This window comes from Palaemon carinicauda, chromosome 27 (assembly GCF_036898095.1).
Source record: "Palaemon carinicauda isolate YSFRI2023 chromosome 27, ASM3689809v2, whole genome shotgun sequence".
Taxonomy (NCBI): Eukaryota; Metazoa; Arthropoda; class Malacostraca; order Decapoda; family Palaemonidae; genus Palaemon; species Palaemon carinicauda.
The window spans coordinates 40,926,880-40,951,879 of record NC_090751.1 but is presented as its reverse complement, the minus strand read 5'-3'; the positions used below and the strand labels follow the sequence as shown (position 1 = coordinate 40,951,879).

Sequence of the window (25,000 nt, the reverse complement as noted above, 5' to 3'; positions counted from 1 at the left end):
ATAAAAAGAGCACTGAAAGAATATGAATTCATGTTGCGTTGTGTATGCGATAAGTGTTGGTGTTAATATTTACAGACAACCGCGTTCTAATTGTGTTAGGTGAGTACAATTAGGTTATACAGCATTCTTTTATTTTACTAATTTCATGTTTGGTCACACGCAATAAACCCGATTACCAATTGTGGACTCTCATTTTTGTTGTTCTCGAAGGGGGCCTTCTATCGCTAGAACTACTTATTCCTGACAGAAATTGAATGGTCAGATTTGTTTGAAACACATTATCTAGAAAATATTACATTGTCCCAAATCCTATACTGGTCTAAACTGTAGATTTAACATGTACATGACCTGACCCTACTTACTGGGTGGGGGTGTTACCCCTTGTTTCTCCCATCCCATACCCTTGCATACTCGTTCTGGGTTCCTTTCTTGGGGGAAGAATGAGTAGATTATTTTATAACTTGACAACGTAGCGTTTCTGGGAAAAGTTGCTCTATATAAAATTGATTGCAGAGGACATTATTGTGTAAATAAAAAGGATCAAAAAGTCTTATCTGTAGGAATTAATAGGTTATACAGTATATACGGTACAACTTTTCTTGCATATTTTTTTATGGTCGCGCTGTTGTTACCGATCATCTTTATTTGCTGTGCTCTAATTTTGAATTCCAACCTTGGCTTTTATATTTCATTTCATTATCAAAGGAAACTAGAACTCATGACAGAAAATTTTTCTTCATTGATATATAAAAAGGAAAATACTTATCTTGTTTTCAAAAAATAATAAAATTCATGTCCATGACATAAGGTCATCATTGCTTACTCAAAAGACTGACCATTGCAAAATCTTGAAGGAAACACTTTGAAAAAATGGTAATAATCTTAAATAACGACTTCAGTCTCATTTATATGCAATAATGAGTTATGATAACCGAATTTACTTAATGGCAGCTTTTAAGAAAAACCTGAAGACTTATCTGTTTGGAAAGAGTTATAATAGTGATCTGAAAACTATTAAGCCTGAACACAAATGCTAGCGAATAATTGAAAAGATACAGAGCAAAATATAAACTGGAAAGAAATTATTTTCACACATCAAGGCCAGCCAGAACAGACTCTTAGTGTCTGATGGAGGGCGAGAAATAAACCCCTAAAAGTAAAAGTAAGTACACTTGTTGCAAAACGTACCAGTTTTTTTCCTTTTAAAAACTGTAGATTTGAAGACGTGATAAACACAAGTGGTGTAGCCACTGGCACGAGTCAGCTGCTAATGAGTAATGCACTTACTGAAATGTGTTACCAACCCAATTTACTTCTGTTCTAGCGAAAACATAGTTGCGCTAGATTTTTTTTCAAAGGTGCCAGAAAAGTAGCCATCCCTTTCCTCTTGTAGCAAACTTCATAATAGCTGCATCCATTAAATGAGACAATTAAAGCTCTGTGTTTATTTGATTTGTGTAGAAAAAAGAATAAACGTACTTTTCAAGAAAAAAACTGTCACCCATGCAATAACCATTCAACTATATGAAATAAGCGACCAGAACCGGAAATTTTAAAATTAGAATTATTCATCATAAATATTCTTAATTGCGATATACACTACATTCTGGAGAAAAAGGCGGCCATTTAGTCTTGAAAGCCTCAGTAGGAGTCTATTTTTCATATAAAATTAGGAAATAGAACCTGAAATTTTAAAATCATTAGAATACCCTTTGATTGTCTGTTAACACTGGCTATCAAGACAAAAAGTAGCGAAAATCAATATTGAAGGCGCCTTTATCAGTTACTACGATAAACTTGTAAAGTGCTTTTACTTGAATCATATATGGCATGTCAATATGAACAGGACTGTTTAACAAGATCTCACTTGACATTAGAAGGGCTGAAGATATAGAGATTTTTAAGAAGTTTGACTTTTTTTGTGTATGAATTCCTACAGTATCGTGGATTTGGCAATTAACGCGGCCTACACTGCTCAAAGTAAAAGGTAAGTAAGTCTAATTTTACTTAAGACTTCATAATTTCTATAACACTTTTCGAAATATTAAACTGTACTTTATTGGAAGTGGGATAGAAGTTACATTATTACTCACTTTCGTTTCTAATTTAGCTTTTGTCATGTTGACATTGGAATGAACGGGAGAGAAAAAGTGAGAACTTTCATTGGCAGTTCTGAAATATTAGAATGCTCTAGAGGGGTATTTATTTCTGCGTTTCTGCATTTCGTACCAGAATATATGTGTAGGTTATTGGTCTTGTTATTGAAATTAATTCGATTAATCTTCCTGGGCTAAAAGCTAGCTGCAAAAATAAAATTTAAATCTACAATCGATTGATTGATTTAGAGTTTTCAGGCATCCTACATCTACAATCGAAAATGCACAGGCTAACAGTAGAATTGACTTCGAAGCATTTTAGCATTTTTATGTTATAAAGATAATTTTCTTGAAATATATTTGGATGGAATATGCTAAATTTAAAACGGAAATTTCCTATAACCTAGAATTAGCGGTATGCGCTAGATTCTTTCGTTTGCGCTATGGTGGAAGTAAACGTCATACTGTAGACCTTACGTGGAATATCTTAAATTGGTAACATTCTATTTTTATATAAAGAAAGACACGATAAATTCGCATATGATTTTTATTTCTTATTTTTAAACATTTTGTGACTACAAAATCCGCAGACATAAACGACCTGGTTAAGTTTTCTTTTTTTCATTCATATACTGTCCAATTTTACTAATTTGACACGTATACAATGTAGATGAACTTTTACGTAAATACATGATATCGATTTAATTATTTCTATTAACTGTTATTGTAACACAAAATTTTGACAAAAAGTAGCATTCACTCTTTCTGCCTCTATTTTGCCTATGGGTGATAAGTTACTAGATCATACTTGCATCATAGGCTTATATAAGTAAAACAACATTGGAATGTCCAACATACCAATATTACAACTTCAGGTCATATTCCTACCTCTTTTAGATACATCTACGTTTTTTTTTTCTCTCTCTCATTTCCTATAATCACCATAGTTAATTATAGGACTTCCGATGATTTACATCAAAAGGGCTCCATAAAAGTTAATGATTTAGATTTTTCTCTACAGGGATAGGTTTATAAAAAAAAACTCTACTATGCAGTTTCATATTAATTTTAGATTCTCCTTTCCTAAATCCTTCGAATAGTTTCATGTCATATTCTAGCACTTCCAAGCATTGTAAACCGTATTCTTATCTTTCTTGCACTAAGTAAACCAATTATTAGGGCTGCACTATTCACCCTGACACTTAAGTATATTCCATTAAATCATCGTGATTTGCTACCCTTATTCCTTGATCTATTCGTTTACATTTGACACCCATATTTCTTCATTCTTAATCAAAATATTATATGTATGGGATTATATATACATACATACATGTATGTGTGTGTAAATACACAACCTAATGTATATTTATATTGAATTTGATTTACTTATTTGGGTTATATAGACCGATTCTAGATCCTGGGAGGCCATTCAGCTCCCCGAGTGTAACTGGGGGAATATTCATCAGTTGCACTATAAAGTAAAATATATGTGGTGGGTCGGCTGCAAGAAGGAACAGATGAAGCAAGAATGTGTGTATAGTACAACTATAAAAAGCATTTGAAGTTTTGTGCCAAAGAATTTTTTTAAAAGACTAGTAAAGCACAGCAACCGTTGCTGTATGTATTGGATTTAGGAATTTGTGCTAAGTGACCTTTAACTGAAGCTTACGAGGCCACTCAGACCCCTGTATAACTGGTCAATACCAAAAGTTGCACTATAAGTAAAAGTTTAATGGGGTTGGAAAGCAGGATGGAAAAAGTAGTTGGAATGGAGCTGGAATGAAGGCCGAAGAAAGTAGTGTAGCTTGGAATCAATGGGAAGTTTTAAAAACCATTTAGTAACACCTACAGTGTATAACGTTTTATGCACTGACAGCACTTGGGTAGGGGTCAGAAAAACTGAAAATCCCGATCAAGTAATGCTAAAGCATCACTTGGAGTGCACTCCCAGGACTATCCCCAGACAGGGTCCAAGAAACCACCCCCTTAAGATTTTTTTTTTCTTTATTTATTTATTTCTTTTACCGTTTTACTTTTGACAATTCTTAAAAGTTCTTTACATTAATTTTATATCAAAATATTGAAAATATATATACTTTTTATATTGGAGGATAGGGGGAATTAATTTTGTAAACATTTCACTTGATGCATTTTTATTTATTGCAAACTTTTTTTATATTGGTCTATAACTGAATATTTAATTTAAAGCATGGCCTTAGGAGTTTGCATAATCTAAACAGAAGATATATCTCTCAACACTTATGCATAGTTCCTTTTTCTTATACTCATGATACACAGAGCAACTATTGTAAGCTAAGGCAAATGGGATATTAAACTTATCCCCACATTATCCATAGTAGATTATGCAAAATCAGATACTATGAAGCATGGCATTCTTCCACTAATATATGCTATCATCTTATTGAAAGTTACCTATTAGTGCTGAATAACCAAAATAGTGTACACCATCGGTTTACACATTTCTTCAACCAATTTCTAAATAAATCCAACCAAACCCTTGGTTCAACTGTGTACAAGCCATCAACTGGTCTTTAAAATCAGCAAGATATTTCTAACTATCTTTTAAAAATTTTGAACGACATCAGGAAGTTATCTTCTAAGTTTCTTTTTCAATTTACTAAACTACTAAAATGTGCCATAAACAGAAGTTTCATTAATTCCTATTGATGTTGCAAATATAACCGGACAATGGTTAAAAAATGTAATAATTTAGTATGGTTTTACTGAACAATCTAAAAGGATTTATTAAATATGTGGAATAAATGTTGAGTTTGCTTCACCTAAGATTGTGCTTCAATTAAGATTAACATCAATGTAATTATATCAACCTGTATACTATACATTTCATAGAAGAAAGATTCCCAGATCAATGTAGCCTGTAATCTGCTTCAGGTCTTCCATTTACAGATGTTGATATAGAATGATTATAGATGGCTTAAAGGTTTAAACCTACTACCTAACATTAAAAAAAAACAAGACATAAGGATTGGAAATTGTATCAAACTTCAATTAGAGGGTAACCCATGCAACAGCCTTAGTAATCTTTACCTCGAACTTATTCATATAAAAAGTAAAACTTGGGTTACAGCACATATGCTTTAAAGTCATCTCTACTTCAAAAGAATGAATGACCTCAGAGTTTAATTGATAGACATTTCTTGAAGGGGGTTCCATTAGTTTCTACAAACTGCTTTAGTTCGTTGAATGTTTCAGTTTTGAAAAAAAAAAAAAAAAAAAAAGACCTTACTTTTAATCTGTAATTAAAGAGCGAATCGTACAATTATTAGTGGATTGACATGCATCAATTAAAAAGAATTTCCTTATGTTCGAGGCAGAGTTTCACCAGAGTCATGAACTTCATTTAATAACTTGACTGCACTTACCAGATTTATTGTACTCGGGCCCCCTCTTTATTACGTGTTCTCAAATAAAATTCTCTTATATTTCGTTCGCCTGCTACTAGATTCAAATTTTCTAATAAAAAGTGCCGATCTATTTGAATTAGGAAAAACTTGTCAAAGCGAGCTGTATGGTACAAATGTTTAATTGGTTGGAAATAGTCACTAAGACCATCAGCTAGAAATGAATGAAGATTCGCTGGGAATCAGCACTTAACCCAGTTTTTGCATATCTATAAACAAGGTACTTCACTAAGTTGGTTCGATTTCTGTACAGGCAACAGGCTCTTTAGGGCCCTTCTGTAAGTTAGAAACAAAATACAAAATTTACTGATTGCGTCAAGATATGGGGAGTTCAATAGATATTCGTTATTCATATCTCCAATTATATGGTAATTACAAAATTAATTAGTTTTCTTAACATTATTGGAGAAATGTTGCAAATGTGAATAGTCGTAAATTATCCAACGACTATGGAATAGCCTTTGGAGAAGCATTAGGTTTCAGTTTAGCACAAGTCTTCGGGATCTTATTGAAATCTCGCTATTGAGTTCAATATAAAAAGCATAATCATTTGGTTTAGTTAGTGCCGACTTACATGAGGTAATAGTTGTAGAGGCCGATGTCATAGGCATTACTAATACCTGGATTAAAAAAAAAAAAAAAAAGGATTTTATCGGAGAATACGATATCCCAGGCTTCAAGATTCTCATAAAAGGTTTGCCTAAATGTTAATTTACTTACGAATCTGGGCATTTTTCCTTCTTGGAGAAACATAACCGGATGATGATCCCAATGACTTAAAAAATAGAAACCATTTACAACTTTAATAGAGGTAGCTCACAAATTACATCTCTTACTGTACTTCATAAGTTTGGATACGACTGGGTAAATAAATACAACCCACGATGTTTTTTTTTTTTTTTTTTTTTTTTTTTGACAACACATTTCAGTTGTTGTTGTTGGGGTATTAAAGCCAACACTTGTTGTTGGCACGGGCCTTTCCCTTGGTTGGCCCGTAGGACACATTTCAGAATTCAAAAAGGAAGACTTCTATTCTATCTTTATGAAATGGCACTTCACAGAATATTAATGTAAAAAAAAAAATGTGATCTTGCTGGGAATAATTTTTTTTTTTCAAAATTATTTGTTTTTATAAAAAAAAATAAGCAATATTAAGAAGACCAAACTAACTCCTGGTCACAGAGCTAAAATTATTAAATTTGTACAAGAATTAATGGATTATATTCTTTGCCTAAAGCAATTCACTTATTTTAAGTCTTAAAAGGGTCTAAGTAGAGAATGTTTATTCCTTAAACATAAGCAAGTGGAAGATAAAACTAGGAAATATTTAATAATATCAACAAAGCTTATGCAGATTTAGATATTAAGACTGGGTAACTGATGTAGTGTTAATTCATGTACTGTTTATTACAAAGACCGTAAACTTCAGATTTATACCTTTGAGAAAGTATAAATTTTCAGGGAGTTCCATTACCAAATTTAAATAAAATTTTCTGTAGAATATGAAAATTTAGCTTAAGCTTCGTCTCGAATATAAGCTCACACAGGCCGAAAAAATATTACTTTTTGATTAAAATAATGTTACTACAGTAACTCTCATATTTTCAACAAGGAAACATTTTTAATCATACCCACAAAGGGGAATCATAGAAGACCCCTGCCTGATTGACTTCCATGACAAATTCTCCGGAAACAGGCTTAGTTGTTTATGGTTTTCAATTTAGACAATGAACAGTATATAAAGGAGGCTTCCTTTTCTCAAACGAGTGAAACAAAAATACATTTCCATAGGACTTTGGGATAGAATTTTGGAAAATCTTTAAAAATTCAAACTACTGACTTGAGACAAGTTAGCAGCCAATCCAGCCCATAAAGAATCCCTGTTTTCAGCATACTGTTGATAAAGAAAAAGAAAAATCAACATAGCTAAATTTGGGGAAGGCCACCCTATTAACATAATCAGATTTGCTAAATAATCTAATCCTTTGCCCATGGCAGAATTACATTTAGTCAAGATACTAGAATTTTTTCATTCAGCACAGGAGACTATGATAAATGCTATGCCAGCCATAGAAACTACACAAACATTGTTTGTAAATTCGTATCAGGAGATAACATTTACAAAGTTAATAGTCATTTCTAAAGTCTAGTATGATATGCATGTCAAAGGAGCCAGCAGGACTTTGGTAGGCTAAATGTTCTTTATAAAGTTGAAGATCGTTCTAGTAATCCTCTCTAACAATATAATTCATGTCAAGAACTAAAGAGCTATGATAATAGCAAAAAAGAGTATTAACTTTTTAGGTTATTTTGGTTCTACTTTACAATGCTTTTAGAGCATTACATTATGATTCATTGGTGTAAATTATGAGTTGAAAAAAAAAAGAATTACAATACTATAAACTAATCATTACGAAAAATCGAAAAATATCTCAAATTACGAGAACAAAAGCATAAAATCGAACATTAACTGACCTGTATTACGCTAGAAGTATGAGAAGATTATAGTGGCACAAATGAATTGTAGTTTATATTCAGCTTATGTGGCCCTCTGAATTCCATTTTCCAAACTTACAGTTAAGTCTTGTACCTCAAAGAGGCCTGTGCCCCGAAAGTTACTGAGGTCCCGGGGGCTAGTGCCCCCAAGATCCTGGGGGCTAGTGTCCCAAAGATACCGGGGGCTCGTGCGCCACAGGTCCCGGTGGCTGGTGCGCCTTAGGTACCGGTGGCTGGTGTGCCATAGGTCCCGGGGGCATGTGCGATGTAGGTCCCGGTGTCTCGTACGCTATAGGTCCCGGTGGGTCGTGCACTGTAAGTCAACGTGGCTCATGTGCCGTAGTTCCCAGTGGGTCGTGCGCCGTAGGTCCCGGTGGGTCGTGCGCCGTAGGTCCCGGGGGCTCGTGTGGCGTAGGTCCCGTGGCTCGTGCACCGTAAGTCCCAGGGGCTCGTGAGCCGTAGGTCCCAGGGGCTCGTGAGCCGTAGGTCCTAGAACTCGTGCGCTGTAGGTCCCGGGGCTCATGCGCCGTAGGTCCCGGGGCTCGCGCACCATAGGTCCCGGGGGCTCGTGCACCATAGGTCACGGGGGCTCGTGCACCATAGGTCACGGGGGCTCGTGCACCATAGGTCACAGGGGCTTGTGCACCATAGGTCACGGGGGCTCGTGGCACGTAGGTCACGGGGGGCTTGTTTACCGTAGGTCCTAGGGGCTCGTGCGCTGTGGGTCCCGGGGGCTCGTGTGCCATAGGTCACGGGGGATCGTGGACCATAGGTCACGGGGGATCGAGGGACGTAGGTCCTGGGGGCTCGTGCGCTGTAGGTCCCGGGGGCTCGTGCGCTGTAGGTCCCAGGGCCTCGTGCGCTGTAGGTCCCAGGGCCTCGTGTGACGTAAGTCCAGGGGCTTGTGCGCCGTAGGTCCTGGAGTCTCGTGCCCTGAAGGTCCTGGAGGCTCATGTGCCGTAGGTCACGAAGACATGTGCAACGAAGTTTCGGGTGGATTGTGTGACGTAGGTTCCGGGAGCACGTGGGACATGGTTCAGGGGTGGCTCATGCGACGTAGGTCACGGGGACTTGTGCGACGTAGGTCCCGGGGCTCATGTGACGTAGGTCACGGGGGCTCGTGCGACGCAAGTCTAGGGGGCTCGTGCGACGCAAGTCTAGGGGGCTCGTGCGACGTAGGTCCCGGGGGCTCGTGCGACGCAGGTCCAGGGGGCTCGTGCGACGTAGGTCACGGGGACTCGTGCGACGTAGGTCCCGGGGACTCGTGCGACGTAGGTCCCGGGGGCTCGTGCGACGTAGTTCCCGGGGGCTCGTGCGACGTAGTTCCCGGGGGCTCGTGCGACGCAGGTCCCGGGGGCTCGTGCAATGCAGGTCCCGGAGGCTCGTGCGACGTAGGTCCCGGGGGCTTGTGTGACGTAGGTCCCGGGGGCTCGTGCAACGTAGTTCCCGGGGGCTCGTGATACGTAGGTCCCGGGGGTTCGTGCGACACAGGTCCCGGGGGCTCGTGCAATGCAGGTCCCGGGGGCTCGTGCGACGTAGGTCCTGGGGGCTCGTGCGACGCAGGTCCCGGGGGCTCGTGCGACGCAGGTCCCGGGGGCTCGTGCGACGCAGGTCCCGGGGGCTCGTGCGGTGTAGGTCCCGGGGGTTCGTGCGGCGTAGGTCCCGGGGGCTCGTGCGATGTAGGTCCCGGGGGCTCGTGCGGCGTAGGTCCTGGGGGCTCGTGCGATGTAAGTCCCGGGAGCTCATGCCCCAAAGATTCCTGAGGTGCGTGCATCCTAGGTCCCGTGGGTTCGTGCTCTGAAGTTCCTGGGGGCTTGTTCCTGAAGGTTTCCAGAGCTGATGCCATGAAGGTCCTTGGGGCTCATGCTCTGAACGTGCATGCCCTATAGGTCTTGGGTGCTCATGCCCTGTGGGTTCTGGGTGCTCAAACCCTGTAGATCCTGGCTGGTCAGAAACTGGAGATTCTGAGTAAGTTGTATCAGTTGACTGACTGTACTCATCAGATGCAAACTGACTTTCACTTATATTGCCAGCTCCTGTTGCTATTATGTTACCAAAAGAACTTTCTTCATCATTCCCAGCCATTGTGAAGAATCTACGAAAATTATTCTTATTTATCAAGGAACTAAAATATCATTCTTTTTTATAAACTAAAAAAAAAATTGAAAGATTTTCCTTTAGCAATATAACAATATAATTTCCACATTCACGATAAATTTCCAAAACAAAAACCAAGCATCTAATGATTTTCCTAAAAAGTCTTCTCCCTCCTATATTCGCTGAAGATGTTAACCTCATGAAACAATAAAAAAACAATAATAGCCTAAGATATTTTCAGTCATTGGGTTGCTCTTAAAAAGTTGTGTAGAGAAGCATTTCGTTAACTAGATTTTATAAACACTAAGTGTAGTGAAGTTATACATTAATCTCTTGAATAACACTGAAAAACCTTTATTACTATGTATCTAGATTTAGTATGCTTTCACTACTGTAGGTGCATGAAAAGCATCAGTTTCCTCATAAAATTGACTAACTGTTGCCCATTGATTTGATGCAAATTTGCAACTAAAATATTAGGGGAATAAAAATTAAAGAGTTCTGTTACCTTCTGGATAAGCACCATCAAACTAATCTAAGAATTAACTGTTTTGATAGGTAATTAATAGATTTGGATGTTTATATACAATAACAAAGATATGTTAGGAAAAGGATTCTAGTCTCTAATAGATAGAAAAAGGAAAGAAAATTATTAACATGATTAGATGATAACTTATATAGTTTAAGAGACGGTGAGATGACAAAATTCAAAAAAACATGAAAACTTTCGTATAAAAAGAAAAAAATATTAATTTTACAGTATACTCCCACCCTGATAAAGACTGATATGCATACCTTACCTTACCTAATTCAGTTTAGCCATTGCGCCTTAGCAATGCCGGGGAATCTAAGAGAACTAAACTACTTTGGATTACAGTAACACACTGTTACCTATTGTTCTTCCAATCCAAAACAAATTTTGGACTGACAAAAAGCTCAACTAATACGTGATAAAACTCCCTTTTGACGGGCATACTTGCATCTCACGGAACAGATACCCAAAGAAATTTAAAAGGATCAAGTATAAATAATGCCTAATTCAACTACTTTGATAAAAAAAAGAAGAAAACATTAAATTAAAATATTGTACCCCCTTTTTCACGTAGGAATATTGAGGAATGTAAGCGGAACAAAAAGAATATAAAACATTTAAAAATAATTGAGCATACGTCTATTCATCAAGTTAATCAGGAAACTAAACCTAAGAAATTTAGAAGATACATATCATTAACTATTTCCCCCAGAAAAAAATAGTTTGCAAGAAGGCAGAAAATTCTAGTGATGTTGCTAGCATAATTATATCAGCAATGCTCGATAGCAGGCTTGAAAAATTACATATTAAAGATATAATCTAATTTGGTGTGAAATTATGATTACCTGGGATATAGCTTATTTTCCACCAGATGAGCAAGATTCTCTATTCGGCTTAGAAACTTATGATACAGGTCATGTACTGCTATGGCAAATGGATATTAAGGAATAACATTATCCTTCTGAGGGTGATCTACGACATCAATTTAACAAGTGCAGGTAAGAGTAGAAAGAAATTTCAATTAAAAATAGAGATTTCAATACGACCATTCTAACACAGCTGCAGTTAATAGTTTGTAGAATCTTGTAACCGATGCATTTCAAATTCAATATATAGGCTGCTCCTGCCAAACCCCCACATAAGTGGTTACAGCCATGGTATTAGTCTGAACAGACTAAAGCCTCCAATGATGTTATACCAAACGTATCACAATTACTAACAGTCCTTTAATGAACCTATACAATATCCAAGACACCTTTTTAAGTAATACATTCTGACTAAAGTTCCCCCTGCCTTCTCATTTAGTGTGGATGAATGGCAACGACATTTGTTAGTTATACATTGCAAAAGTTTATACTTTGATCATCATACATCTATCTTAGCTAGCGGTCTCATTTCTAAATAACCATTGATTTTTATATGAAGGCTATTCAGCACAGTGCAGGGGCCTGTATGGTCATTCGACACCAAAGTGCAAGTGGTGGGAAACTCCTACAGTTACACTATGAAGTGAAAATTAAGAGGTTGGACAGCAAGGTGGAAGAGAGAAAGAAAAGAAGAAGGAACTAAGGTAAAGTAGGACAAAGCGATTACATCTAAAAGCCAAATAAACATGATAAAGGATTAGGGACCTTTTTCAATAGCAGTCGAGGACTCGTCGGTGGTCGTAAGTCTGGTGTCGACTCCACATGTGGAGCAGAGAAGGGCACAGACAGCAGCAATTAGTACTGGAGGTTCTAGAGTTGGTTAACCCTTTCAACAATATTGATGTTGATGGATCACCATAGATGCCAATGGATGGTTACAGCTTCCTCAGGTTCAATTCCCTGCTAGCATCATCGTTGGTTAATAAAAGGGGAACAAACATCGAGGAGGCAGATACTTATTGCCTTCACTTGGGAAGGGGTTACTTATACTATAGCTGAAGAATGCCCCAAGCACAAAGTATCTCTTCCTTTCTTCGGAATTACTTCGGAATTTTTATTAGCTAAGCTATAACCATATCTGGAAAAAAGCGATGAACAAGCCCAAGGGCTCCAACAGGAAAAAATAGCATAGTGAGGACAGGAAATAAGGAAATACATAAAACACTAGAAGTAATGAATAATGAATACAAAATATCTTAAGATTAATAACAATGTGTCATACACAAACTATAAACTTATGTCAGCCTGTTCAACAAGCATTCGCTGTAAGTTTAATCTGAACTTCCACCGATTCAACTGCCCAATTAGGAAGCCCATTCCACAATCTGGTCACAGCTGGAATGAAACTTCTAGAATACTGTGTCGTATTGAGCCTTATGATGGAGAAGGTACTACTGTTGCAAATAACAGCATACCTAGTACTACGTATAGGATGGTACAGTCATGGAAGATCTGCATGCAAAGGATGATTTGAGTCATGAAAAATCTTATGCAACATGCACAAAGAACTAACTGAACAATGATGACCCGAGATTAACATTTAGATCAATAATTATACATTTAATTGACTAAGTTCTTGTCCAACCAATTAAGATGAGATTCCTCCAAACAGGGTAAAATGAAAGAATTAAAAACCTTCAGAATAGATTGATCACTTAAAATCTTGTAAATGTCAAAAAGCCAGTTTTGGTTATGGTCGAAGAAACAAGCCGAAAGTGTTTCTCAAAACTACATTTGCTATCAAGAATCACACATAAAATTTTAAACAAGTCTTGTAGAGTTAAAGAAACATTAACATGTAGAGATCTAGGTGTTGAGGAGCCACTGTTCTCGACCTACTTGCAATTACAATTTGAGTTTAGTTGGAGTTCTACTCCATGTCCAGTAATTTGCACAGCGTACTAAATTTAGCTAGACCTCTATCAAAGGATCAAGCAACCTTAGATCTACATTAAGGAGATGGAATTGATACAGAAAGAGTAGCATCATCAGCATATGCAACAAGCTTGTTCTCTAGACCAAACCATATGTCATGTGTATATAGTGGGAAGAGTAATGGACCAAGAACACTACCCTGAGGAATACCAGATATTACACTCCTATACTCACTATAGTGCCCATCAGAAACAACTTTAAAAGTTAGTACTTAAAAGTTCAACTAAGTGCCTAATGATTCGCACAGTCAAAGGCAGCAATGAAATCAAGGCCAATCATACAAACTGCCTGACCCTAATCAAGGGATATTTGTACAGCATTGCAGATTGTAAGAAAGACATCACAAGTTCCAGGACATATGAAAAAGCCAAATTGAAAACAAGGGAGCAGTTAATTACCTTCAGCATTCTTATTTAGAGATTTTGCCAAAATATGCTCAAAAACTTTAGATAACATGGATTTTATGAAAGCTGGGCAATAATCAGCAAGGCTAGAGCTACTACAAACACATTTACTTAATTAAGTAACCTCATCGATTCTCCAGCAAGTGCTAAGAGAACCTATTCTTGCCAACTTACAGAAAACAACAGACAGCCTAGGAGCTAAGAAATCTGCAGTCTTAAAGAAAGGAAAAATGTCTGGAGAGTGGAAGGGGCAGGATTTTATTTTCCCAACTGGACTCAAGCGAGCTCAGATCAGCAGATCTGATTGTCAACTAGGAACGGCCAAGTCAACCAGATTCGACCATGAACACTCCAAGGATAGCCTCAAGCCTTGAGGGTCACCGAAGTACCGATCAATGACCAATATTCTCTTCAAATGAAGTGCTAAGGTTGCCTTCCTCCTGTCATTGGATTCACAGACGAGAGAAAAGCCTTTCACAAAGGAAATCTCCGACTTGGTGTAGTCTATCTTGTAGGCACAGGACCAGATCCGTGTTCCAAGATGCTCCATACTGTAGATTCTACTCTCCCCTATGAAAATGCCAATTCCACCTAAGGACAGAACCCGATAGGTAATTGGGGCCTGATAAAGGCCTGGGAAGGACAATGGCAACCGGAGGAGAATTCTGGTCACATGTCACATATGCTTCCTCCTCCATCTGGCTCATGCACCAAGTCCCACAAACAGAAGAGTTCAAGTCCAAGTAACCAGCATTGACGACATTCCCCTATGGGACAAACCACTAAGTGTGATTTAACAGAAGCAGCAACACTGGGGCATACTGGCATGGGGGAGAGGGAATGCAAACTCTCAGGTCCCATGACCCAGCAGACCCAAGAGGGAACAGGAGGTATGGTCCCTTGACTGCCAAGCTCAAGGATCAGTGTGACTGACACAGGGTTATGCTCGGGTTGTGGGGCAACACAGGCCTTAAACTTATGCCCAACCTTGGGATCAATACCTTCCGTTGCTGTCACAGGAGCCGATCTACGGGCCTTCACAGTCACCTTGGGCTTTTGTGGGAGGACCATTGAAGCTCCTGACACTCTGGGCACCACCACGTCGTTCACCACTGGCATCACCAAGATCACAGGGTTCACTAGCCCTGGGAACCAGTGGATAAGTAGCCTCAGCTACAAGCTTCTCTAACAAAGTCATGGACTGTCCACCTTTAAGATCTAAGGAAGCTTAAGACTTCCTTAGGTCAAACTCCTTATTAGTGGCCTGCACGGATAAAGGCAAAGAGTTTCCTGCCTCTGAAGTAGTGCTGCAAATATTAGTGGTACTTGGTACATGACCGAAAATTGAAAAGTTTGCCAATGCAGGTCTGAGGTCTTTAAGCTCCTGTTGCCTATCCCCCAAGGACCAAACAGGGGGGTATGCACAAGGAAATCTTAATCAGTCATGTCACCAGAGGAGACTTTAGCAGTTAAAGACATCTCTGAAGTCTTCTTGGACATTGCGAAGGCCTAGCTCTCTTCTTCCCTCTCAGGACATATACTTGCCCCTGCACAGGAGGCCATGACCTGAACTCTGAGCACTAAGATGATTACATCATGCCCCATACAAGGTGCACAAAGGGAGTGTGGATCTACAGCCGTTGATAATAAATTGGTTGCAATGTCAACCTTCCTCAGGTAAGTACGAAATATCTTGCTTAACTTCCTTTTCAACAATGCATTTACTTCCTGAAATATAAAAAAGAATAAAAAGCTGGGCAAGGAATTCGCAGTACAGTGCATGCGTACTCTGCGGCAGCTCTATCAAAAGCGAGCTATCTTGAGTAGCAATGGTGGCGTGGCTCCTTACTGACACCCTTCACCAGCTGGTTAACCAATTTTAAAGGCCGCCTCAAGCTTGCTCTGAATCAGTCTCCCTAATTAAAGGACAATGGTTTGTATGCCACGTACGAACAATGATTTTTTTTTTAGTTTTCTTGTGATTTTGTTGTGTTCTGTTGTTATTATCTTCTGTAAACTATGGTTTTCCAATTACCACCGCAACAGTAATGGCAATTCTCAGGTGGGAATTGGGGTTGTGGGTGGGGAAAATGAAAATTTGCAATGTGTGGAAGATAATAACAGCAGAACCCAACAAAACAAGAAAAAGAAAATCCATGCAAAAATAATGGTCTCTGCTCTGGCGTGGCTTACTTCACTCGCCAATTAACATTTAACATTAATTCATTGCTTCTCAGTTCCGGCAAGTAGTACATGGATGTTCTGCACATGCCAGCCGAAGCGATTACGATTTATGGTATCATAATAACCTATATTCTGTTTCATTATTATTAAGCTAACCTGGGATGCCACATTGTCTCACCTTATTGGTCGGAGTTTGAGGTTCCCAGATGACTGGTATCAATAGTTACTTTTATTCTTACAAATTTTGCAATGACACTGCCAGTTATGTCAATCAGAATTTAAATTGTAAAGCTTAAAACACTTAGGAACTTTACTTCACAGTAAATTTACAACCGTCACATGTCAGCCATGACATAAATGGGTATTTTTTTTATTTGGAATTAAACAGCGATGGGTATTTTTGAAGACATGAAATGTAATAAAAACTGTTGATTAAAATATATCTTCATTGTGAATAACCAAGTCAAGATGAGACCAATTAAAATCAACAAGGGTAAGGATGGGTAAGACTAGACATGTGTAAACAGGTTGTCATCTTAAAAGTTATTCTTTGAAAACTGCCAAAAATTATTTGCTAATAGTTGTACATTTAATGGAGGTACCACGTTCTTGGGGCACTGTGCTCGGTGAAAGGAGCTACTGCATACATAGCGGAAAATTGTCACACTGCACAAAGGTTAGGAGTCAAGTGGGGGGAAAACCAACATATAAACACAACGAGAGCTACTCAGCATGACAGGGAAAACATCAACAAACAACTTAGAAAAGATGAATAATTGCCATAACGATTATTTTTAATTATGCATTTGCGCAGGTGATATACAGAGAAGAACTATTTTGTTTTAGAGAATTTTACCAAATGAGAATATAAATTAGAACGTAGGAGGAAGGTGGTGTCTTACAAAATATCACCATCTAAGATTCGAAATTTAAAACATGGCTGGTCTAGTACAAGACGCTTTAATTTCTAGCAAAATTGAAATTTACCATAAAAATGGACGAGTGCTGGCTATGTTGTCACTTTCTCGGTGTAACTAATGGGGGCCGAGGCATAACCTGTATATCAAGTAATTATAGGTGAACACCATTTCATTTTCCTAAGTACATTGTTTACTTTAGGGAGACTGCTGGTGGGTTACTGCACCTGCAATATTTGCAATTGCTTATGGCCCTTATTGTTTCTTGTATTCATGCACAAGATCCTCTTTCTCACCGTTACCTTAGATTGAGGGATCAGTTGCCTGGTGTGACCTAATAGCATCAGACATGGGCAATACTTTGCCACAGGACCTTTACGATCGCATACCCTTGCAGTCATCAACCACAGTCATTGGTTGTGGCCTTAACCTTTGCCTAAACAGCCCAACAGCAAGGCACCAATTTCCACAGTTATTGGCAATGGGCATAGCACACAATTTCCACAGTTGTTGGTCTAGGGCCTAGCCTTTTGCTTAAAAAGACTGCAACGCAGCAGCTGTCCTCTTACTCACTTTATGACATGCAGGATGTAAGGTGGTAGTCTTCTTACATCCATACCACGGGGTGATATTTACATGTTAAGTGAAGTCCCCGGATGTTACTTTACAACAGCTCATCGCTGAAGTTCTATCTTTGCTATAGTCACAAGATTGTCTCCCTGATGGAAAGTCACTCATTCAAAATATCTAATGAAAAATTTCCTCTATCTCAGAAACCAATTGTGTTTAAAACTCTGAGGCCTACGTTCACTATGAGGCTATTGTTACTCATCTGATAGTTAAGAATATCATGAAATGATGACCCATATGGTGACTTGCGCAGCACATCCATGTACTGTTAGTTAGAACATTGGAGCGCAGAGATAATGGGTTAATATATTATACTTTAATTTCTACCAAACTGGAATTCGTTATATGAAATGGACAGGTACTGTCTATTTTGGCATTTTCCTTTGACTTAAATGTTAACACCAATTGATTTTTTATGTCCATTGTTTACCTTTGGATTACTGCATATGCGCTACTTTTGGCATTTACTGTTTGAGGTAATCATTAGCTGGCTTTTTTAACCAATTAAGGGCTTCCAAATATTCATCCATCAAGTTCCAGGATGTTTTACACGAGCCATTTTTCCCTATCTGGCTTCAGTTCCACTATGACTGCTATTGGAAGAAGACTTTTCCACGGGAATTTAACCTATTTCAAAATTTAGTGCAATTTCATTTATTTTGGTTGTTGATTTTTTTAAGACACACTGTTTAGTGCTTAGCTATTGATGCTCATGTGAAAGTCATAAATATCCCCCGAAATAATGACCCACTGAGGAGCAGCGAGACAACCCATCTGAAGGACGTGATGTGATTTGCAGGTATTCTTGAAACTTAATTTCATGCCACTCGCACCAACCATGTATTTCTCCAACTGGTTATCCTGTGTTTATTATGCAGTTCTGACATTTACTATTGCTTCAAATCACTAGTTTATGGGGTTACCGACTGGGGAAACCCATAATTATTACATAGAGTGGTGTTTGCGAAACTAATGAACGGGTGGTTTGCCCGAATAATCATGGTCAGCATATACGAGATAACGAGTAAGAAAATTATATGTTTTATGCATATGGCCTAAAATTAAAATTACATTTTTATCGGATAATTTTTATTTGCTAGCGAAGCGACCTACGGCGGAACGAAGAACATTTGAGGTAGCTATAATACTTACTATGTTTCGAGGTAGTTACATGAACCATGCATTTTTTCAAACTGGTTATTATTTTTTTCTATTTTTATGCATTTCTAACCCGATTTCCCACTGGGATCCCTAATCATTGTTTTTATATGGTTTGTTAGGAAAATTCATGAAATGGTGGTTCACCCCAATAAAATGGACAAAAATGGATAAAACACAAGGTAACCAGTTAGAAAAATCCATGGTTCGTGTATCTGGCTAGATATAAAAGTATAATTTATTTACCTCATGGATCAATTGGAAAACTCGTGCATGCGATCGAAAACAGCTTACGTAAAAAAGCGACCATCACATCACCAAACGTCAACAAACTTGGCATAAAACAGTACTTTGTGATATTCTGCCGTTAGATACGAAGTAATTAAATACTTGCCTCCACTATTCTCTAAGGAAACACACCATAACGGGCAGCACTAAATCATCTCCGATAATGAAGTTGTGTTGGTGAGATGATATTGTGTCACATAATAATCACCTCTTATGAAACTATAGTTTTCAATGTTTTAGATATCAATACATCCATATAAACTAAAAAAATATGCGATGAGGTACTTCGAGATCCTATAAATACATGCTACACTTAGCCATATAACAAGAAATACTTTCAAAACGCACCGTATGATGATAAAAGTACGCTATATCACTGCAATCAATAAGCATTACAATTCGGCAAACAGCTTTTATCCTTACGCGAAACCCCAATGCATCATCCTTGACTTCATGTATCGAAAGCAACTAAAGAGTGTCGGCAAATTTCACCATATCATTACCACAGTTATCGTCACACACCTGATTTTCAGAAACAAGACTATCTAATGTTGATGAGCCTTATATTCTCTAACAACTCGATTAACGTAATAAATATGTTTGTGTTGAGAACATATCATGCTGACAATTCTGGAAACTTAAACTTACAAAAAGTGTTTGAATCCTCCCCCTTCTATCACCAGTAGTTATTAGACTATCACTAACGAGCAAGAAAGGAAGAACTGCCAGCGTTTTCAAACACCCAGTTCTTCTAAGATCCTTGGCCATAGTTTTGTTTAGATGATGAAGAAATATTTGGGTAGCCGTTACAAAATCATTACATTGCTTTATTTTATTGTACTCTACGCTTTTACATTATATAATTTAGGTGATAAAGTTACAAACACAATTTGTCATTGTTAAATCTATTGAAAATTTTGAGAAACAAGTGGTGAAGGAATTTAAACATTCAAAAGATCATATCTGCTATATTCATTTCTAAAATTTTGATTTTTCAAAAATCAGTTTGAGAAAAATACAACTAACAGGGAATCCTAAAATAGTGTTCTCTTAATTATGTGATGCCTCAACAAACATATGTTGAAATGAGAAGAAAATATGTTTTGATAACATCAATGGAATATTTTGTAATTTCTTTGTGCCATTTTAGTTTGGAAGTTTTATTTTTGCAACGATGAATCTTATCAAAAAGCAAATGCAATCAATGATATGAAAATGTTTTAATCTCAAGGATATCCAGTCAAAACTAACTATTTATATAGAGATATACTAATTTTTTAAGTGCCTGTAGTTTACACACTCACAGAAAAGCACACGCATATATATATATATATATATATATATATATATATATATATATATAATGTGTGTGTGTGTGTGTGTGTGTGTGTGTGTGTGTAGAGGGGAGAGAAATAACATCAGATTTAAAGACTGAGTTCCCACATAGAATATTCTGCAATATAGACGGAAGCTATGTGGCTATATAACATATCAGTTAAATCACATACAACTAGACTGATGCAGTGATTAAAAGAAATCGGATTATTTAGTATTAATTTAGATATATAACATTGAATACCAATGAGCATTGAAGAATATTGTTCTTGTATACACGGCAGTTCTGATTGGTTTACTTCCATACGTAACTGTAATATCATAGATGTAGGATTAAGTATCTTTTTCGTGATACTCTTATTTTTATTAATTGATTGCTAATTCCTTACATGCTTCAAACCGTTGTTGATGGTCTGAAATCTATAACAACTATGCTATTGGATATAAAAGTATTGGTTTGGCAGTTCGGTTAATCAATGATTCTCATTGAGTGCATGGAGGCTTGTCAAAGGCAGAGAGAGAGAGAGAGAGAGAGAGAGAGAGAGAGAGAGAGAGAGAGAGAGAGAGAGAGAGAGATATCAACATTTGTATATACGTAAATTAATTATATCCAAAATAACCGCTAAATATTTCCCCAGACGATCACTTTATTTAAGTAATATTAACAAGGAAATCTCGATCATAAACCAAAGGTGTCTTAAACAACATAACTAAATATAATAAGCATCATAAGCAAACATTTGCCACCTTGCACAAAACTCTGACACATGCATTCACGTTAACCTCTATATTTCAACTTGATGAATTAAAGTGAATTTATAGAATATTAGATTTAAACCAATACCACTACCAAGCCAGGTATTGCCTCTAACATGTCAGTTATTATTATTATTATTATTACTATCCAAGCTACAACCCTAGTTGGAAAAGCAGGATGCTATAAGCCCAGGGGCTCCAACAGGGAAAAATAGCCCAGTGAGGAAAGGAAATAAGGAAATAAATAAATGAAGAGAATAAATTAACAATAAATCATTCTAAAATAAGAAACAACGTCAAAACAGACATATCATATAATAAACTATCAACAACATCAAAAACAAATATGTCATAAATAAACTATAAAAAGACTATGTCCGCCTGGTCAACAAAAAAGCATTTGCTCCAACTTTGAACTTTTGAAGTTCTACTGATTCAACCACCCGATTAGGAAGATCATTCCACAACTTGGTCACAGCTGGAATAAAACTTCTAGAGTACTGCGTAGTATTGAGCCTCATGATGGAGAAGGCCTGGCTATTAGAATTAACTGCCTGCCTAGTATTACGAACAGGATAGAATTGTCCAGGGAGATCTGAATGTAAAGGATGGTCAGAGTTGTGAAAAATCTTATGCAACATGCATAATGAACTAATTGAACGACGGTGCCAGAGATTAATATCTAGATCAGGAATAAGAAATTTAATAGACCGTAAGTTTCTGTCCAACAAATTAAGATGAGAGTCAGCAGCTGAAGACCAGACAGGAGAACAATACTCAAAACAAGGTAGAATGAAAGAATTAAAACACTTCTTCAGAATAGATTGATCACCGAAAATCTTGAAAGACTTTCTCAATAAGCCTATTTTTTGTGAAATTGAAGAAGACACAGACCTTATATGTTTCTCAAAAGTAAATTTACTGTCGAGAATCACACCTAAAATTTTGAAAGAGTCATACATATTTAAAGAAACATTATCAATACTGAGATCCGGATGTTGAGGAACCACCGTCCTTGACCTACTTACAATCATACTTTGAGTTTTGTTAGGATTCAACTTCATACCCCATAATTTGCACCATGCACTAATTCTAGCTAAATCTCTATTAAGGGATTCACCAACCCTAGATCTACATTCAGGGGATGGAATTGATGCAAAGAGAGTAGCATCATCTGCATATGCAACAAGCTTGTTTTCTAGGCCAAACCACATGTCATGTGTATATAGTATAAAAAGTAATGGGCCAAGAACACTACCCTGTGGAACACCGGATATCACATTCCTATAATCACTATGATGCCCATCAACAACAACTCTTTGAGATCTATTACAGAATCATACACCTTTTCACTATCCTATTGTTATCTATTATCTCCAAAAGACTGAACCACCTTATGGCCTATCCTTTCACTTACTCTAGCCAGTTCGCCACTTTTACGTATTGTCATATTTCTGGCTAAAGTTGTTCTTCTTGGAGCCCCTAGGCTTATAGCATCCTGCTTTTCCAACTAGGGTTGTAGATTAGCAAGTAATAATAATAATAATAATAATAATAATAATAATAATAATAATAATAATAATAATAATAATAATAATAATAATAATAATAATAATAATACATCCGTTTAAGCCATATTATATAAATTGTTTGATATAAGCTTAGGGAAAAGAGCCGTTTCTTGTTTCATAAATGACGTTGAATTGTCAAAATACAATAAGAAAATTATATGTCTCTATAGCCAGCCCTTATTATTGATAAGAAAGCCTGCAATGAAGTTAATTTTTATGACAAGGCATATTTTCATATATGCTTATTTACGTATCACATGGGTTAATATTGTTTTCCAGAAAATTGGTAATTATCCCTTTTATCACATTTATTTTTGGGGGAGTGAGTGTTCCATAACATAACAACAACAACAATAACAACAATCCCATTTATTTTGGAGGGAGTGAGTGTTCCATAATAATAATAATAATAATAATAATAATAATAATAATAATAATAATAATAATAATAATAATAATAATAATAATGATAACGTTCGTCTAAATCACCAGAAAACTGAGAAACTGTCAGACAATGATGTTTTATAAACTACATTGCCAGATTCTTGCTTAAGAAAATTCCCAAATAAACGAAAGTTTCTATGGTATTGAATATTTTCCAAGTGTAGAGTGCTATACCCTCTTTTAAAGGAAAAGTAATTACGTGAATAAAAGGAAAATTAGCACAAAACACATGGCTCCCATATGTGGCTTCTTTACCGTTTCGTTTCCTATAAACAGAGCAGTTCACAGGAAAATGTGACGGCTCTGAGCATGGCTCTCACTGTTGAAATGACGTACTTCCAGAGTTATTCCAGGTTCTCATCCTCCCATATTATCTTCCATCCTTTAGTCGTTCAAATCTTCCTCCTGCTTCTCTTCCTTCTCCTCCTCTAACAATACCACAATCTCCCTGCTTCTTTTGCGTCTACTCATTCCCATCTCGTTGATTACCCGCCTTATATCCGGTTATTACCCTCACAAATTCCTTTAATCTCTCGCTCTTCCCTCTGCCTCCCAGTCTGTCCCTTGGTTCGCCCTTTATATTATCGCGTTCGGCTGTTTTAAGGAATCCCAGACGCCCTTTATTGCAACATTTAGACCTGTTTCTTTAGTTGATATTGGGCAGCATTATGTGTCACAAAGGAGGCTCACGGCCATTCCGACAAAATTATAAATTTAAGGCACTTTTGGCTTAGCGTAAAGTCTTCCTTTCCGACTTGATATACACGGAGATTTCTTCTTCCTTTTTTTCCCATAATGTTAAGTCGACATTTTCTGTTTCTATCGTTTCTAAGTGAATGCAAATCATTTAGATTTATACATAGGACTATAGATAAACGAATAGATAAATAAAGGAGTAATTAAGAAAGCCATTTCCTCCTTACAATGAAGCGCTTTGAAAATGTTGCTTCATGGAATCCAAACTTTAATTGTCCTTTACTGTGGCAATTCGCCGGACGCCAGACGAGCACCGAGGGAAGTATGTGTTTTGTTGTAGTTAAACCGTCACTGCACAATCGTACCCCAGGGAAAACATAAGGTCATGTTTAAAAAAAAAACGGGGAACTATTCACGGAATCTTACTGCGGAAAAATCTCGAGTAAATGTAGAGAACGAGACGGTCAGCGAAAATAAAAAATAAAAAATAAAAAACAGTAACCCAGATTTTGCGTGCTGTTTAAGGAAAGGCAATAGCATATTCTATAAATAAACATAATTCAGCTTTTGTTCTTATATTCGAACCGGCATAGCAGATAGAGTAGATGTCTATGTAGATAGTTATGTGACTTATGAATGTTAACCTTTTCTTATTGGATGTCACCCAATTCTATTGATTTTAGAAAGCATACATACATGAGTATGAAATTTATGTTGAAAGTAAAGATTATGCGGTCGACTTTATATATATATATATATATATATATATATATATATATATATATATATATATATATATATATATATATATATATATATACATACATATATATATATATACATATAAACATATATATATATATATATATATATATATATATATATATATATATATATATATATACACATATACACACACACACATACACACACACACACATATATATATATATATATATATATATATATATATATATATATATATATATATATATATATATATATATATATGTATATGTATACATATATATATATATATATATATATGTATATATATATATATATATATATATATATATATATATATAT

At 36.8% G+C, this 25,000-nt stretch overlaps 3 protein-coding genes across 4 annotated transcripts in view; all 3 read right to left on the bottom strand.

The window, feature by feature from the left end:
• LOC137620698 (uncharacterized) overlaps positions 1–19,517 on the bottom strand; it is a 73,502-nt gene extending 53,985 nt beyond the window's left edge. Inside the window, exon 1 of the mRNA XM_068351045.1 lies at positions 19,458–19,517. Coding sequence (XP_068207146.1) covers positions 19,458–19,502 — 45 coding nt within the window. The 5' untranslated portion in view covers positions 19,503–19,517. The remainder of the gene's footprint in view (positions 1–19,457) is intronic.
• The window catches only part of LOC137620700 (uncharacterized), a 561,924-nt gene that overhangs the window by 93,756 nt on the left and 443,168 nt on the right, over positions 1–25,000 (bottom strand). The window lies entirely within an intron of this gene.
• On the bottom strand, positions 8,752–19,846 carry LOC137620699 (proteoglycan 4-like). Its single transcript, XM_068351046.1, has 2 exons — positions 19,758–19,846; positions 8,752–10,133 (listed from the first exon to the last, which is right to left on the bottom strand). The coding sequence occupies exon 2, from the start codon at positions 10,121–10,123 to the stop codon at positions 9,086–9,088; it is 1,038 nt and encodes a 345-aa protein (XP_068207147.1). The 5' UTR covers positions 10,124–10,133; positions 19,758–19,846; the 3' UTR covers positions 8,752–9,085.

Coding starts and splice junctions, on each gene's coding strand:
- LOC137620699 (XM_068351046.1), bottom strand. CDS start 10,123: ATGGCTGGGAATGATGAAGAAAGTTCTTTTGGTAACATAATAGCAACA.